This window comes from Mustela nigripes, chromosome 12 (assembly GCF_022355385.1).
Source record: "Mustela nigripes isolate SB6536 chromosome 12, MUSNIG.SB6536, whole genome shotgun sequence".
NCBI classification, from domain to species: Eukaryota; Metazoa; Chordata; class Mammalia; order Carnivora; family Mustelidae; genus Mustela; species Mustela nigripes.
The window spans coordinates 66578042-66594734 of record NC_081568.1 but is presented as its reverse complement, the minus strand read 5'-3'; the positions used below and the strand labels follow the sequence as shown (position 1 = coordinate 66594734).

The window sequence follows — 16693 nt, the reverse complement described above, 5'->3', positions numbered from 1 at the left end:
TGAAAACATAGGAAGAAACCAAAGCTTACAGACTATTGTTTAAGTAGTCCTGCTCCTCTACATGGGACAAAACAAAGGTGATCAGTTGGAAGTATTAGGCTTTGACACCTCAGAATCAAGAGCCATGAAATGTACATATCTAAACATGGCAGTGGTCATTTATGAGTCTACAACTTAAAATCTTACAATAATCCCCCAAAACAAATGGGATTTGAAAGTCATGGATTTTAAACTCACTGATAGTTTTTTAGTGAATGTTTTCACTTATAAAGAAGAAATAAGTAAGTGAACTACTCTTTCTATGTACTGATCCTTTGGTATGATCTCTAAGGGGCTAAGAAAGTCAAAATGCATTATGGCTGTCATGGCAAAATAATTGGCAGAGGTGTCCTGGCACCGAGGGGCCGCAGGAACAGGTTCTCAAAGAAGGAAAAGGCCCTGAAAAGTGGCCCAGGAAAGTTTACCTCAACAAAGGGGGTTGGGTGCATGGTGTAATGTTCTTCACTAGAATTGAACTTTACAATGAAGCTTCTGAAAATGTGCATCTACAACACATTTTTGAATTGTTGCATTTCAGTATTACATACACCAGAGAATTAAAGCTGTCTTCAACATTGCAAATTCAAGGTTGTAATTCCTATTGGAAAGTCCACTAAGTTTTTTTATATGCTTGCTAACCCTCTAAACTCTGTCTTTTCTCATTTTGCTTCATTCCTTTGGCTCAGTAGAATTGATGTTATCAACCAAAAGTTTAAATGTAAGTGAATCTTAATGGACTGAAGGCGCCCTTCGGTGAATTGAAAAAGCATTTAATCCTGTTATTCTCTGTTGTTTTGATTTAATTTGCTATGAGATTTTTTGTTGTTGTTGTTCCCCTCCTTTACCAGAGAGGGCTTAATTGCATTTAGTCTGAGTGTTTATATAAATGAGGTTGGTGAGTTTGATAGATTACAGTTCCTTTTTTAAGAACATCTGTGAAAGGAGTAATCTGTTTATTAAAATGGTAAACCTGTGAATTCATTTGATTGTTGTGTTCTCCAATTTAGCTGAAATTGTATATGTTAATAGCTTCTACGTGTGTATGAAATGGCAAGTCATTATGCCCTCACCAGCTAGTGAGGTTTTTAATTTACTAGCATTCAAAATTATATTTAGTGGGCATTGCTGAGAGAAGATGAATTTAACTTTTTCTGACTCTGGCACGTGTAATTTGTCTGGGCTGTAAGCAGTCCAGACTGTTCCATCTGCCATTTGGTCTTGCAGTCCCTGCGATGGGTTTGCATTTAATCAAGCCTTAAGAGAACTTGAATGAAAAACAGTAATGTTTCTCACATTTGGGATCAGAACTAGTATTTGCATTGAACTTGATTTATGCAAAAAAAAATTCCTGTGCCCATTTTAAGGTCCTAAAGAAAACTGAGGCTACTGAAGATAATAGACTTTATTTTAATTAATTTCCATTTTCTGTCCCATCCTGTGTTACTTCAAACACCCAAGCCTCAGTGGGTAGTTACATATCTAATTGAGGACAACACATAATAACAAAGAAATTCCACAATCTGTCAGTTTCTTTCTTTAAAATCATGAAACTTACAGGATGAATCTATAAATGTCTGTCTTTAGACATCTTTTATTCAGTTTCCAATACCATACAAAGCTTTGAAAAGGCTATTAGCGTGCCCAGATTATAACAGATAAGTGTCAGAGCCTTTTAAAACTCATGGCTGTGTCTTTACTGAGTCAGCTTTAAAAAAAAAAAAAAGAAGAATCTTTTCAGAGCTTTAATCATTGTGCATTTCTCAAATTGAAAAATCATTATTTCTTGATTAAAGCAAATTCCCTTGTACTTTCCAATCGGCAATATTTTTGTAAATCTCTAGGCTGGCCTCTCTATTTCAACAAAGGAATTTTCATTCATTTATAAATACTCTGCGTTTTAGACTATTACCACTGACTGGCCTTCTCTCAAATTTGGGAGGCCTAAATGTACTTTAAACAAACATTTCTAGGAACGGAGTGAAGTCTGTAATGGTTTCTTTTGCTGCTCACAGATGTTGACGAATGTACATCAAATCCCTGCACTAATGGAGATTGTGTTAACACACCTGGATCCTATTATTGTAAATGTCATGCTGGATTCCAGAGGACTCCTACTAAGCAAGCATGCATTGGTAAGGCAGTTTGCGTTCACATATGAAAATGTTCCATGAAATATAGTGACCCAGGCTGTTGAGGTTAAAGGTAAATTTATTAAAATAAGACATAGAATGAAGTAAGTGCTGTTGTATTACTACAGATTTATTTTATGCTCCTCTCAGAAGTGCTTCCTTTATGTGCAAACACTGTTTGGGTGTATAACCCTGGCCACATGATATCTGGCTTTGCAGAAAATTCAGTTTATCTTCCTTCCCTCAATCACAGGTTCCTTTCTCTAAGTAACATCAATAGCCTTCCTGCTCTCTGATTAACGGACCTTAGGATTTATAGTCATTTTCAACTACTGTTTTCTTTGAACCTCACATGTACTCCAACACCAAGTCAGGCCTCATCTTGATTCACAGTTTTGTTGCTACACTTCCCCACCCATTGTCCTCTCAATTCCTTCTCAGTGCTGATTCATTGCAGAATTCTTTCTGCAGATGACTCCGCTTGTCGTCTTTTACATTTCCTATTTATCCGTGGGTCGTTGCTTGGCTAAGCTCATCCCACAGTCTTCACCATCGTGCTGTTAACCCAGGTGATTTGAGGTTACTGTGTTCTTCTTACTCAGCAGCTTGCCTTGAGTTTGGACGTCTTTGACCATTGTGTCCAAAACACTGCACCAGTCATTTCCCTGCACTGTCTACCTCTTCCAGCTTCCTGGCACACCCCCAGCCCAATATTCTTTTTCTTTTCCTTCTTCAGCTCCTCTAGGTCAGGGCTGTCAAAAAGAAAAAAGCTGGTGAGAGAAGTTTGGAAGTTTGGCTAAAGAAGCAACATGACCTGAGTTATTACATGTAAAAATATAAACTGGATGTTGAACATCAAATTTATTATCTTACTGTTTTTGCCTGTGGTCATTGTAAAAGAATAACATTTGGCCATCCTTCATTGTCCCAGATATCGACGAGTGCATCCAGAATGGGGTTCTTTGTAAAAACGGTCGGTGTGTGAACACAGATGGAAGTTTCCAGTGCATTTGCAATGCTGGCTTTGAATTAACTACAGATGGAAAAAACTGTGTTGGTATGGAAATTGCCTGCCCCCTTGCAAAAGCTTTCTAAAAGATACACATTTTTATTTAGAACCATATATGCTATTTCTATGAAAACTTGCATAGCACGTATGTGAGAATTCTTCAGATGACTTACAGGATTTCACATTTTGCCATTATGACACCAACAATTAGCTCTAGTCTGGCAGAATATAAAAATGTCTAGCATATGTGATAATCAAATCTCTAAATCTGAAGTCCTGGTGATGTCTGGTACCAGTGGATACCAGTACCCCACAGAAATACTGTAGTCACATGGCAACACACAATATTTCAGCTACTAATCCAGGTCCAGATCATTTCACTCACAGTGACGTTTATCACTGCTTTATTCTCCCTTATGGAAAAAACTTCCCCCACCCCCTGAAATCATATAAACATTTTTGCTAATCAAAGTAAAGCACGTCTCATGTGGTTTTAATAAAAACCAAGCACAACATTTACTTAATATTTTCCTTTATATTCCTTACACTAAAGGCCCTTCATGTTCTCCACCCTATTTGCTCTCAATTGGTTGGCGTTCATATTAGGAAAAAAAAAATCAATGAGCACATGGCTCACTTCTATAGTAGAACATGATTGGTGGTTATTTGTGAAAGGAGAGGGAAGTGGTTCCCACAAGGCCAGTGGTATAAGTTGTTCTGCTCTCCTTCTGCAGATCATGATGAATGTACAACTACTAACATGTGTTTGAATGGGATGTGCATTAATGAAGATGGTAGCTTCAAGTGCATCTGCAAGCCAGGATTTGTCTTGGCTCCAAATGGGCGTTACTGTACTGGTATGTATGGCTTTGATAGGAAAGTAACCATTGAATGAATCATCAAGAATTACTTCAGTTTCTTCATGTGGATTTCATATTATTCACATCTCTTGCTAATTCAGTAAGGCAGGTGTCTAAAACATCCCAGAAAAACATACATTGTGGTCTAAGGAACAGTAATATCTTTAAAAAATAATAATGGTGTAGGAAAAATTAAGGGAATGACAGATTGGTTCTAGCAAGTCTGGAAGAGACAATGTAGAAATAGTTTCTCTGTACCCCTTGCCTAAATATAAAAGAGGAAGAAAAAAGTCTTGGAAGGTTTTCATTTTTTTTGTGCTCTGAGAGCTAGATTTTCCACTTTCATTCATTACCCTGTTTTGTATTACATACTTTCCATAAACTCTCTACAGATCATGACTATACCATTCTCTAAAAATCTTATATTGTGACTTAGCGAAGAAGTATTTTGAGTGTTCCTATCAATTTTGTTTATAAAGCCATTTTTTTTATTTAAATTTTTTATTTTTTATAAACATATATTTTTATCCCCAGGGGTACAGGTCTGTGAATCACCAGGTTTACACACTTCACAGCACTCACCAAATCCCATACCCTCCCCAATGTCCATAATCCCACCCCCTTCTCCCAAACCCCCTCCCCCCAGCAACCCTCAGTTTGTTTTGTGAGCCATTTTGAAGGCTAAGCTCTAGTTGTAACTCTAGTAAGCAAAAGAAGTGCTTTTATATCCAATTTATACTCACAATTTTAATTTAGTAAGTTGGAACAAATTTTGCATTTTTTTTTCATTTTTCTCCTTTTATATGAAATCCACTCTGAATCTTTTCTACTTTCCATTGCACAAACTTACGTGAATAGCATTAGTGCTAATAACCAGTTCCTGTAATTTCAACAAAATTCCATGGAGAGTTGAGAAAGAAAGATCGAGACTGATCTTGTATTTCTGAATAAAAAATAGCTTCTTGACTATTCATAAAAGGGGAGTACAGCATTCAGTAGAAATGTTGTAGCTCTGCTATTTTAACTCATGATTGAGATGTCATCTCAACATTAGCTGACGGATTTAACACAGGATTTGAGTTCAGTGTTATGTTCCAGGGTGTAACGTTACATTATAGCATGTTATTTTATTTAAGCATTTCCTAAGAATCTTAAATACACATATAAATAAGACCTCAACAGTTTCTGCTGTCTTGAAATTTTTTTTAATTTACTTCCTTACTACTGATACTGTAATCTGCAAATCTTAAAATGTTCATGATTTGGTGGCCCTGTGTTTTGAAGGCTGTTTCATCTTTGAGGGAAGCCATTCTTTGTTGGATTATATTTGATAAACTCTAACAGATTGAAAATTAGGAGAGATGCCCCATGGGGTTAAGTATTCGACTCTTGCTTTCAACTCAAGTCACAATCTCAGAGTCAGGATTGAGCCCCATATCAAACCCCATGCTCAGTGGGAAGTCTGCTTGAGATTCTCTCTCCTTCTCTCTCTCCCCCTCTCCCCACCAGCCCTATGCTCACTCTCTCTCTCTAAAATAAATGAATTAGGGGCACCTGGGTGGCTCAGTGGGTTAAGCCGCTGCCTTCAGCTCAGGTCATGATCTCAGGGTTCCTGGGATCAAGTCCCGCATCGGGCTGTCTGCTCAGCAGGGAGCCTGCTTCTCTCTCTCTCTCTCTCTCTCTCTCTGCCTGCCTCTCCATCTACTGTCAAATAAATAAATAAAATCTTAAAAAAAAAAGATGGTAAAAAATTAAAATAAAATAAAATAAATGAATTAATCTTTTAAAAAGGAGAGATGGTTCCGTATTTTGTTATTATGAAGTGATCAACTTAATGTTAAAACAGCATCTCTCTTTGGTTTGAATTTTATGTGTGTGTAAATAAAAGGTAATTACAAACATTTAGCTTGGTTTTAAGAATATGTTTCATTGAATTAACTTGACTTAAATATCATTTAATATTAAACAGAAATAGCAGATAGAAAATGAAAAATGAGTGTATGAGGCTACTTTTTTCCCTAATGGGTAAAGGGAGGCAACTCTGCATCAGTCTTTCTGAACATATGCTTGAAAGAGTTGGTGTTTGGGCACCTGGGTGGCTCAGTTGGTTAAGTGTCTACCTTTGACTCAAGTCATGATCCCAGAGTCCTGGGATTGAGCCCTGCTTCAGGCTTCCTGCTTGGTGGGGCATCTGCTTCTCCCTCTCCCTCTGCTCTGCTTGTGCTTTCTCTCACTCTTCTTTCTCTCTCAAATCAATAAAATCTTAAAAAAGAAGAGTTGCACTTAGATTCAAGATTTGTTATCACTTCTGTGTCCTTCCACAAATTATAAAATGGAAAACAAAAGGTTGATAGTCTAGAGTGGTGAGAACAGGTAAACTCTGTAATAAGAGTAAATTTACCCAGTTAATGGCCTGGGTTGTGCTTCCCTCTGGACAGATGTTGATGAATGCCAGACCCCAGGAATCTGCATGAATGGACACTGCATCAACAACGAAGGGTCCTTCCGCTGTGACTGTCCCCCAGGCCTGGCTGTGGGTGTGGATGGACGCGTGTGTGTTGGTAAGTGAATCGTTCTGTAATGGCCCACTGTCCTAATGGTCTTTGAAAAAATAAAGATATATCTGTAAGATGGAGAAGTATTCAGCCATAAAAAGGAAGTAGTCAAAAATGCACAAGTATGAATGAGCCTTGGAAACATGCTGAGTGAAAGGAACAGCTCACAAAAACCCAGATGACTTATGTTTCCATTCATGTGAAATGTCCAAAGCAGATAGATCTGTAGAGTCAAAGCAGATTCGTTTTGCTTAGAGCAGAGAAGGTAGGAGTGCCAGATAAGGAGGTGGTTGCTAAAGGCATTTTTGAGGTGGTGAAATGTCCTAAAATTAGTTAATCAGTTGTAGTGATGATTATATGTATGTTGAATATACTAAAACACATACACACACACACACACACACACACTCCTATTGAGTTATGTTCTTTAGTTGGGTGCATTCTTAGGTATGTGAATTATACCTCAGTAAAGTGGTTCAAAAAAAATGTACAGAGAGCCCAGCAAGCTCCTGGAAGAAAGCTCTGATGAGATGCAAGTCAAAATTGCTGGTGAAGAAGAAAATCATCCTTAAATCAGGATACTTGACAGTGTTAGCTGACTGAGTCTCTAAGTACAATGGATTTAGATTTTATAATTTATAGCAAATGAGATATGAAATGGAGAGTATAGTTATATGTAAATAAACGCTGTTTTTATTCAAACACAGTTTAAAATGTAAATAACTTCTGTAGAAGAACTTGGAGTTCTGTCAAAAGGTAGAAATGTTTTCATATTGTTTTTTCTCATTGCTGTGCAGCTAACTATAGAAACAAGGGAAAAGTATGAGATAGAATATATATATTTTATTCTAAACTGTTCCAAATTGTTTTGCTATTTTTAAAAAGTTCCTTTTGCCAAATGGGTTCCATGCAAATCAGGGTTAGCCAGCATCAGCTTTAAAGAGGCAGGCAAATCAAAAATGTCATGCATTTCAGAACCCAACCATATGTCCCAATGGTAACAGCAGAATGATTTACTTTTCAAAATACAGTTACCACAGTTTTCTCTCCAGAAGGCTTTCATAAGACCCCCAGGGTGCCTTAGTCATTGTGCACCCTTTATTTCTCAGGTGACTCGGTAAAAGGCAGACATATTCGTTGGTGTAAGAGTATAAGTGAGAGAAATAAAATTCTTTCTTAGACATAGGTGATAATACTTTATTCTTCCCTCTGGGAATCAAAACATTTGTATCCCAAAGGAGGTGGGGTGGGGGAGAGAAGCAACAGCAGATGGAAATAATCTGTCCACTTAAGTTCATCCTCTATCTCCAATCTAGGATTTATTTCCGCTTACAAGATTGTCAGCACTTCGTTCAGGGATATTTTAAATACAGCAGCCAGAAGAATGTAGCTCCTTCCTGCTTAACAGAGCTGAAGTGTTCTCACTTGCTGCGATATACTTACTTGGCCCTTGCCTTTACCTCAGTGATTCTGTTGAAATCTATGATGAGTACAAAACCAGTTTGGGAGGACGAAATCATTTTTCCTTTAAGCAACCAGTGTATGAGTGTAGCGATGAGGAATATAGTGTTTCAAACACAAATCTTCATTCTCTCGTCCACATACAGAAACAGTATAAGACATTGTTAGAAAGCCTCCAGGATTTCACAATTGCGGTCAATTAAACTTTTTTAAAATAAAAATACCATTTTTGTCTGATTATATATATTGCTGTTCCCATAACATGCTAAATGTTTTTTCTTCATCTCTCTTTGTTGATGCTTTTGACATGCACTGATTATTGAAGTCAGAAATGAATCACAACTATGAATTATTATTAGGGTTAGCACTTCAATTTTCAATTTACCTTTTGTATATTTGTTTTTGTTTCCTTAGACACTGAGATATGGGTTTTTATTTTTAGAAAAATAAACTTGTTGTAACTAGCAAGTTGGAGAAGCGTGACTCATAGGCAGAGCATAAACAAAACTATATTTTGGTCTCTCCTGTCCTTTTAAAATGTATCTTTAATTTGTTCAGTAGAAGCCATTTACCCAGTAAGTAAGGAAGAAAAGTCAGGCAACCTCGTAACTTTACTTTTCTTAAATTTATGTGACAGCTTACTGTAATGTAGACAATCTAAATTTAGAGACTAGAATACTTGGTTCCATGTAATAATATTCTGAACCTGACTTGAAGTTAAAACTTCTCTCACAAGCTTCCTGATGTCCTTGAGTAGGATGTTTTCAGACTCCACAGGGTCAAAGAGCAGGAGAAGTGGTGAGAAGGGAGACAGATGCACTGGTGACCATCTTAGGATGACTTCAAGGAATTTGGGCTTCCCTAGTGTTGAAAGCACCCCTTCCCTTCGTGGTTCCCCCAGAACCATTCTTCTGACCTTCCTGAGATCCAGACACTGCATTCTTCCCCTGGGGACCCTCCTCCCCCATTCTCAGGTCTTTAGTCATCCAGATAGGTTCTGCCTGATGCTATCTCAGCACTCCTTCACACCATTGTTTTAGGATACTCTCTCTTTGTGTGGCCCACTTCTAATCCAAAAGACACACCATCCTTTGCCCCGTTCACCTTACAAATAGAGGTGGATATCACCTGCCCCTCCAGTAGGAATAGCAGCCACTCACTTTTGCCTGTAGGTGTCCTGGGCAGAGCTGCTGGACACACAAAACTTGTAACCTGCTCCCTGTGAAGCTCTTCTCTTCAGACCAGTGGTGAGGATAGGAGCACCCAGAACTCATAATCCAGCCCATGCCAAAAAATTCCTGCTCAAAAAATCTTTTCTTAATTGGGAGGGTTTTCAAGGATTGGCAAGTCATTTCCATATCCACTTCCTTCAGGGTGTAGTCTCAAAATTCACCTTATTATTTGATGTTTAGTGCCTTGGGATTTCAGCTGAAGTTTCCTTTTTAACATCCTCTTAAATTAGCTGAGGAGTATTTTGACATCTTTATCGATACTGTTTGACATTTCTCTTAGTTAAAAGGTTAATTTTCTTTGTCCTAATTGTGCTCTTTATTAGCTCTGTGGCCTTAGGCAAGACACATTACCTCTCTGTACCTCTTTGCCTCATTAGTTTTTTGACAATTAAATAAGTTAATATTAGACTTACTTGTATAAAGCTTTGAATGGTGTCTAGCACTTAGAGCATGCCCAATAAGTTAGCTCTTACAGTTGCTACTGTTTTATTAGAATAGCAGCATTATATGTAAGGCATAGTCTTAAGAGTTGCTACTTTAGGCAATAGAGAAAAGTTGACACTAAAGAAAGAATAAAATGAAATTAACATTTTGTATCCAAACACACTTTACCAGTGGTATGTAGAATCTGAGAAAATCCTTTAAAAAATTCTATTCTTTAAGTAAGAGTGATGAAGGAATTTGATACCATGGAAAACATACAGCTCAGCAGCATTTTGGTCCAGGTCTTCATCAAAATGTTTATGTGATGGAGCTTTTGATGCATCCTACCCTGTTCACCCGTGAGCATTTAGTTTTAGTTATTATGAACTAGAGTTCCAGTCTGGTACCTTTTAACAGGAAAAGGTTGACTGTCCTCATTAAAAATAGAAGAGAGAAATAAGGTAGTCACCATGTTTTTTTATTATTTCCTGTATGTCTTACACACTGTGCTTAGTGCTTAACAAACAGCTCTCATTTATTATGTAAACTCTATCCTTATTTAATGGATGAGGCAAGTGTTAAATATTTCACATAAAGTCCATCCCACAGGGACCAGAACCCAGGACAATCCGTGTCCCTGAAACCTACACATAGGTAGCCACTTTGCAAAAGCAAAGGTAGTTACTTTGCTTTTCTGGTGTTGGGTATTCTAAACAACTTAGATAATCTGTAGCCCAGAGGAATACTCTCTACCAGTGAGTACCATTGGCTTTTTATCATCTTGCTTCTAAAAACTGTGAGGATTATCTTCTCAACATGTACACAGAAAAAATTTTGACCATCTCTGATGCCTTCTGAGATAATAGATGTTATCCTAGTTACTCAAAAAATCATATTGTAAATCAAACTATATTCTATTTGTGCATATTTGTCTTTGAGTCATGTCCTACTCTTATATGTAACTCAGAGCTGACTTTGCTAAACTCCATCTCAGCAGAGGCAGAAGGGGACAACATGTCCTCTCTGGAGGATTGTTGTGGTAAATTTCATGTCTTCTTCCATATGAGCGTTCACACATCTCATCGTCTGGTGCAGCTATAAGTCTTACTTTTTAATGACAAACATCACCAGATCATAAGAAAGCAGTAGGTGACACAGTAGGTTATTCTGTGTAATAAGTAGATAAAATTATTTCCAACAAGTTTTGAATAACTTTGTCAGTGTAGTGTTTAAAAGCCATGCTGCTTCTCTGGCCTCTCTGGTGATTTGTGTTTTTTATAGTTCACTATTTACTGTCTCATAAAGTTGTAGCATATTTTATGAGAATTCAGAGTGAGAGCCCAAGCTGAATATGCTTCTTAGAGATACACAGCAGGAAAAGGAAGAGCTTTAGGAGTCCCACAGCCTAAGTATGAACTCCAGCTTGGGCACTGGGTAGTCTAGAACTTGGAATCAGAATCAGAATCAGAATCCCTCTGAACCTTGCCTTCCTCATCAACAAATTGCGGATAATGATCACTGTCCTATGGACCTGTTGATGAGAATGTTCAATGGGATGATGTCTGTAAAGCAACTAACGCAAGACTAAGGACACATAGCAGTGACTATTATTTTTATAACTGGGTTTTGAGAATCTGAGATTAAAACATAGTTCACAGTAGTCAGCTGGGGGTTGACGAGAAAGGCCCTCTAACTCAGAAAGTTGAAGTAAGAAATCTCATGACCAAGCAGTGTCCTCTCAAGGTTGTTTACTTCACTGCATTTCCTTGTTCCGGAGAACTTCCAAAATAGAAATAAAATGTGTCATTTTGAGTATTGGGTAGCCAGTGATATGAGCTTGAAGTGATGTTTATAATGGTGGTGTTATACCTGTTTCTGTAAAAGGCCTGGGGAGTAAGTATGATAATGAATGCTTGTTTAGTGCATAAAACTTTGTGGAGGAAAAGGGGGGGAAGAATTGTCGACAGTACACATTTATTGATTTCTGAGCACTGTTATATGCTAAAGATACAAAGAAGAAGAAAAGTGTCAGGAGCCCTCCAGAAACTTCCTGTCTAGTAGCCACTTAGGTTGAAAGAAGCCCTCGGTTTTGAAATCCCTTTATCTGTAGCAGAATCTCAAATTGCTATTCTTCTCCCTCCTTTTAGATACTCACATGCGCAGTACATGCTATGGTGGAATCAAGAAGGGAGTGTGTGTCCGTCCTTTTCCAGGCGCGGTGACCAAGTCCGAATGCTGCTGTGCCAATCCTGACTACGGTTTTGGGGAGCCCTGCCAGCCCTGCCCTGCTAAAAATTCAGGTAGCCCCCATTTGCCAGTTTCACATCTGGTATAGAATCTGGAAAGGTAATGTTAAATATTTGGCCAAAGAGTACATCGGCTCTGTTTTCTGTTGAAGAATTCCAAATCTGTGTTGGTATTTGAGGCATATGATGAGATTTGACCTGTAGTTACCTATGATCCCTGGGCAGAGTACACACGGGGAATAGAAGAAAGTATTTGCTGACCTAATTAGGATTGTTAGAATGGATTTCTTACGTGGATTCATTAGCCTCACTGTTTCCGATGATTGGGAAGGTGAATAGTCTAAAATCCACTGTTATTTTCAAGGTATGTTAAATTCACAACAGCCTGCTTTTATTTATTTTTCATCTTGCCAAAGCATAGTCTAAGGCTGCAGTCTGTCAGTAGTTCTAGAAAGTAATGAACATTTTTACTAATTTATTCACAAATACAGGCAGATTGCATGGTCTATTTCTTTGACTGTTCTGACTCTTGGTTATTCGTATTTTTACAAATCTTACCAAATTTGTATAAGCATAGTAGGGATTTAAGAATAAACACAATCTCTTTTTGTCTTTCAAGTGGGGAATAGTTGAGAGCATAGGCAGGCAAACGTATAAACTACAGGTTACTATGATTAGTGCCTTAAGAGGGACGGAAACAGAGAACTGGAGAACACAGAGGAAGAAGCAATAAGTGGTCGGGGAAGCTGGGAGGGACTTCAGGGGTCTGGCGGTGGGGGTGGGCTTCTGCTCAGTTTGGTCTTGAAAAAAGGCTTAAGAACATTCCAGGTGGGCACCTGGGTGGCTCAGTGGGTTAAGCCTCTGCCTTCTGCTCAGGTCATGATCTCAGGGTCCTGGGATCGAGTCCCGAGTCAGGCTCTCTGCTCAACAGGGAGCCTGCTCCCCCCCCCCCCCCCGCCGCCGGCCTCTCTGCCTACTTATGATCCCTCTCTGTCAAATAAATAAATATTTTTTAAAAAATAAAGAACATTCCAGGTAGAGGGTGGAAGAAATGCATTCTAGCAAAGAGAAATGGCTTGTAATTCTGTTGAAAATCATAATTGAATTGTTCAAATCTTAGCAAAGCATCAGAGTTCTTCTGGAAAGAACTGAGCATGATATTTTTTTTGAAAAAAGAGTTCATATAGGAACTCTTGCCCTAAAAATATTGACGTCAATTGTGCATGTTATCAAAGAAATATAAAGACTAGATAAAATGATGAGTGAACTAATAAAACCTGGAATCTAGGAACAGATGTGACTTTAAATGGGAATGTTGGGTACAATAAAGATGCCATTTAGGTCAGTGAGGGAAGATTGAAATAAGTAATAAATATTGATGATAAAATATTAGAAAAAATACGAAGTTAGCTCCCTGCACTAGACCTTACAAAATAATCCTCTTGTCGATAAGAATATATTAACTTTTTTGTTATTTTGTAATAATGGAGGGCTTTCAGAGCAGAAACCAAACACTAAAATACACATGTAACTTGGAAAAACATGTTCCTTAATTTATAAGGAATTTGCATTAATCTGTAAGGGAAGTTGAAATCATCTATAGAAAAAAGTGCACACAAACAAGATTTCACAAAGCACAAATGCAAATGGTAGAGAACCACATGAGAGAATGTGCTCAACTTGAAAGAAAGTTAAAATAAGACATCATTTTTGTTTATTATATTGCTTTTGCCCATAAGGGTACTCTCTCATACTGCAGATCAAAGGCTAACCTGGGACATGTAGGAAGAGGAAAACTAGCAGAAGCCTTAACAAGAGGCATAAATTCTGAGCAGTTTTACTAAGAGATTAACTTAGTGATAAATTTAAATTTCATATTATTCTTATAATTGTTATAAAAGTTGGACAACCTGATTTCATCATTAAGAGATTGTTTGAATAAGTGTGGTTTATCCACATAACTGAGAAAAAATGTTTAATAGTCTATGAGAAAAAATATATAGTAGTCTATATTTAAATGGAATATTAACATGAAATGTATATGATGCAATGTAGAGGATCCAAGCCTTTCCCCACTTAACCTTCTATGATCTGGGACAAGTCACTTCCTTCTGTGTCCCAGTTTTCTCAGGTGTCAGAGAGGGGAACTAATGGTATCTGGTTTGTGAATATTAATCAGCTGCGATAAAAATGAAATATTGCCATTCGCAACAGCTAGGATGGACCTAGAGGGTATGATGCTAAGTGAAATAAGTCAGACAAAGATGAATGCCATATGGGTTCATTTATATGTGAAAGCTAAAAAACAAAACAAATAAAGGAACAGAAGTTGAAGCAGAGCCATAAATACAGAGAACAAACTAATGGGTGGAAAGGGGTAAAAGGTTAAGCCAAATGGATGAAGGAGAGTGGTAGGTATAGCCTTCCAGTTATAGAATCAGTAAGTTACATGGATGAAGGCTCAGCTTAGGGAATACAGTCAGTGCTGTTTTAACTGTGTTGTGTGGTCAGGAATCATTGCTGCACTTATGGTGAGCACAACAGAATGTATCAAATTGTCCAGTCACAATGTTGTACACCGAAAATTAATGTAATATTGTGTATCACCTACACTTCAATAAAATAATTATCCAGTTCCTAATATTGGGAGGATCAAATAAATTATTAGATGTAAAATGCTAGAATAACACCAGAAACATGGTAAATGCTCTTATACCAAGTATTGTTTATTACAGTTTTGTTATTGAGATAAAAAATATTAAAAAACATTCCCTACAATGCAATTTGGGTTTTTAAAAAAAGGTTCCATACGTAGAAAATATTTGTAACCTTTATCAGTGTTTTAACTGTATTCAGAGTGATAATCACTAATTTTTTTTATGTTTGTGATTTTGAAATTGTTACAATAATTACGTGCTAGAAAAGAGTAATTACTTTTTCATTTTAAAAATTATTTGCCAGTAATTTTTCTTCAGAATACTTTTGGAATGAGGTAAGTGACTCCTGTATAGAGAGAGAGAGTTTGGAGTTTTTAATTTATCTGTTTTTTGTTTTGTTCTGTTTTATTGTCTTGTCGTCTAGCTGAATTCCATGGTCTTTGTAGTAGTGGAGTAGGGATCACTGTGGATGGAAGAGGTAACTCTGTTTGGTTCTCACTCTTATAGTAATTATGGAATGAATATGAATGTATTTAATATTTTTAAAATATATCAGCATAAAATAAGATAAATTGTCTCTTAGAACAGTGATTATAAGCTATGTTTATTAAGTGGTATGTAGTTGTACATTTTTCATAATAGATTAAATATTTATCTGTTAAATATATATATTGTTGAAAATGTCCCTATCAAGCTACACCCATAATTTTGCGGGTACTATTGCTTAAGAAGAGACTGAAGTTGGTATTTAGGTTTTAAAAAAAGTGAGTCATTTTAAAGAAAAATATTTTTAAAAAATAAGTGAATAAATAAAATAAAAATAATAAAAAGAAAAAGAAAAAAGAAAAATATTAAATAATGGTGCTGACATGATTTTTAAAAAATCTTTAAGAGATACTTGAAATGGATTATATTTGGGATTTACTACCCTAAAAATAAGTTCAGATTATTTATGTTTAAAAATTCTGAGATGTTTCTATATTTAAGGAATATTTTCTTATCTTAATAAAACTTAGTAATATTTTCTTAATAAAACTTAGTAATATGATACACAAAATTTAACCATGAAACCTTGAATGTTAAATAAATATGTGTTTATAACTTTAAAGATCTTCTACTATATCTAGAAGTTTACTGTATGTTTACTCTAAGTTCTATACAATATGTATAGTATATACATATAGTTTCTTTTGTGTTTTTTTAACTGTAGGATACTGTTAGTCTTCACTTTTTTTACATATATTTTCTTCTCTTTTCATGTTTGAGATTTTAGACACATTACAGTTGAGTTGACAGCTGTATTGCAACTTTATGATGAACATCAAAAACCAGAATAAATAAACTGTTACATTTTGGGGATGTTTCTCCCCAAAATGAAATAGCTGAGATTTCTAGAGTATTTTAAGGTCTCCAAATTCTAGGAAACAGTTGTTAGGATTAAAATTTGAGCATGGTGACCAACATTTGTTTTTGCTCACCCCCCCTCAATACCATCACCCCAGCAGAGCCAGCCCCTTGTTGGAACTCCTAGATTGCTCATATAAGTGCATCATTCTGCGAATATTGCTGCCCCTGGTTGACAGAGTAGTCCGGTTCATGACTCATTGCCAAACATTGTGTTCTCAAGCACCCACTGTCCTCTGAACGGAACTGTCCTCTCCATTAATTTCATCTTATCAACAATGAGATGATATGATTAAGTATCATATTACTTAGTTGACTGTAAAAAATGATAATAAAATAGAAATATTCTGTGCCTTTGGGGACCATAAAACTATACAGGGCACCCTAGTAAATGTTTGTCTTTTAATTAGATGGCTATAATACCTATCTGGTTAAGTTTTTCTTTGGATTTTGAGCCAACAGCCTATAAATTTCTTTATTAATTTTATTTTAAATACAGGCACATTACACGGGTTAGTCCTTTGAATTTCTGCCAGTTCCCTTCATTTTTCTTTTAACTTACCAAGAATTGTCCTATATCCCTCAATTTTATTCTCTTATTCCTTATTTTCACTTTCTTTCCCTTTCTGAAAGACAGATAGATTGTGGGTTTGCAGAGGTAAACACTTAATATGTTGA

At 36.6% G+C, this 16693-nt stretch overlaps 1 protein-coding gene across 1 annotated transcript in view; it reads left to right on the top strand.

Moving 5' to 3' along the window:
* FBN2 (fibrillin 2) overlaps positions 1 to 16693 on the top strand; it is a 250558-nt gene that overhangs the window by 139650 nt on the left and 94215 nt on the right. The window contains exons 11-16 of the mRNA XM_059417490.1: positions 2052 to 2171; positions 3100 to 3225; positions 3912 to 4034; positions 6476 to 6598; positions 11856 to 12008; positions 15036 to 15089. Coding sequence (XP_059273473.1) covers positions 2052 to 2171; positions 3100 to 3225; positions 3912 to 4034; positions 6476 to 6598; positions 11856 to 12008; positions 15036 to 15089 — 699 coding nt within the window. The remainder of the gene's footprint in view (positions 1 to 2051; positions 2172 to 3099; positions 3226 to 3911; positions 4035 to 6475; positions 6599 to 11855; positions 12009 to 15035; positions 15090 to 16693) is intronic.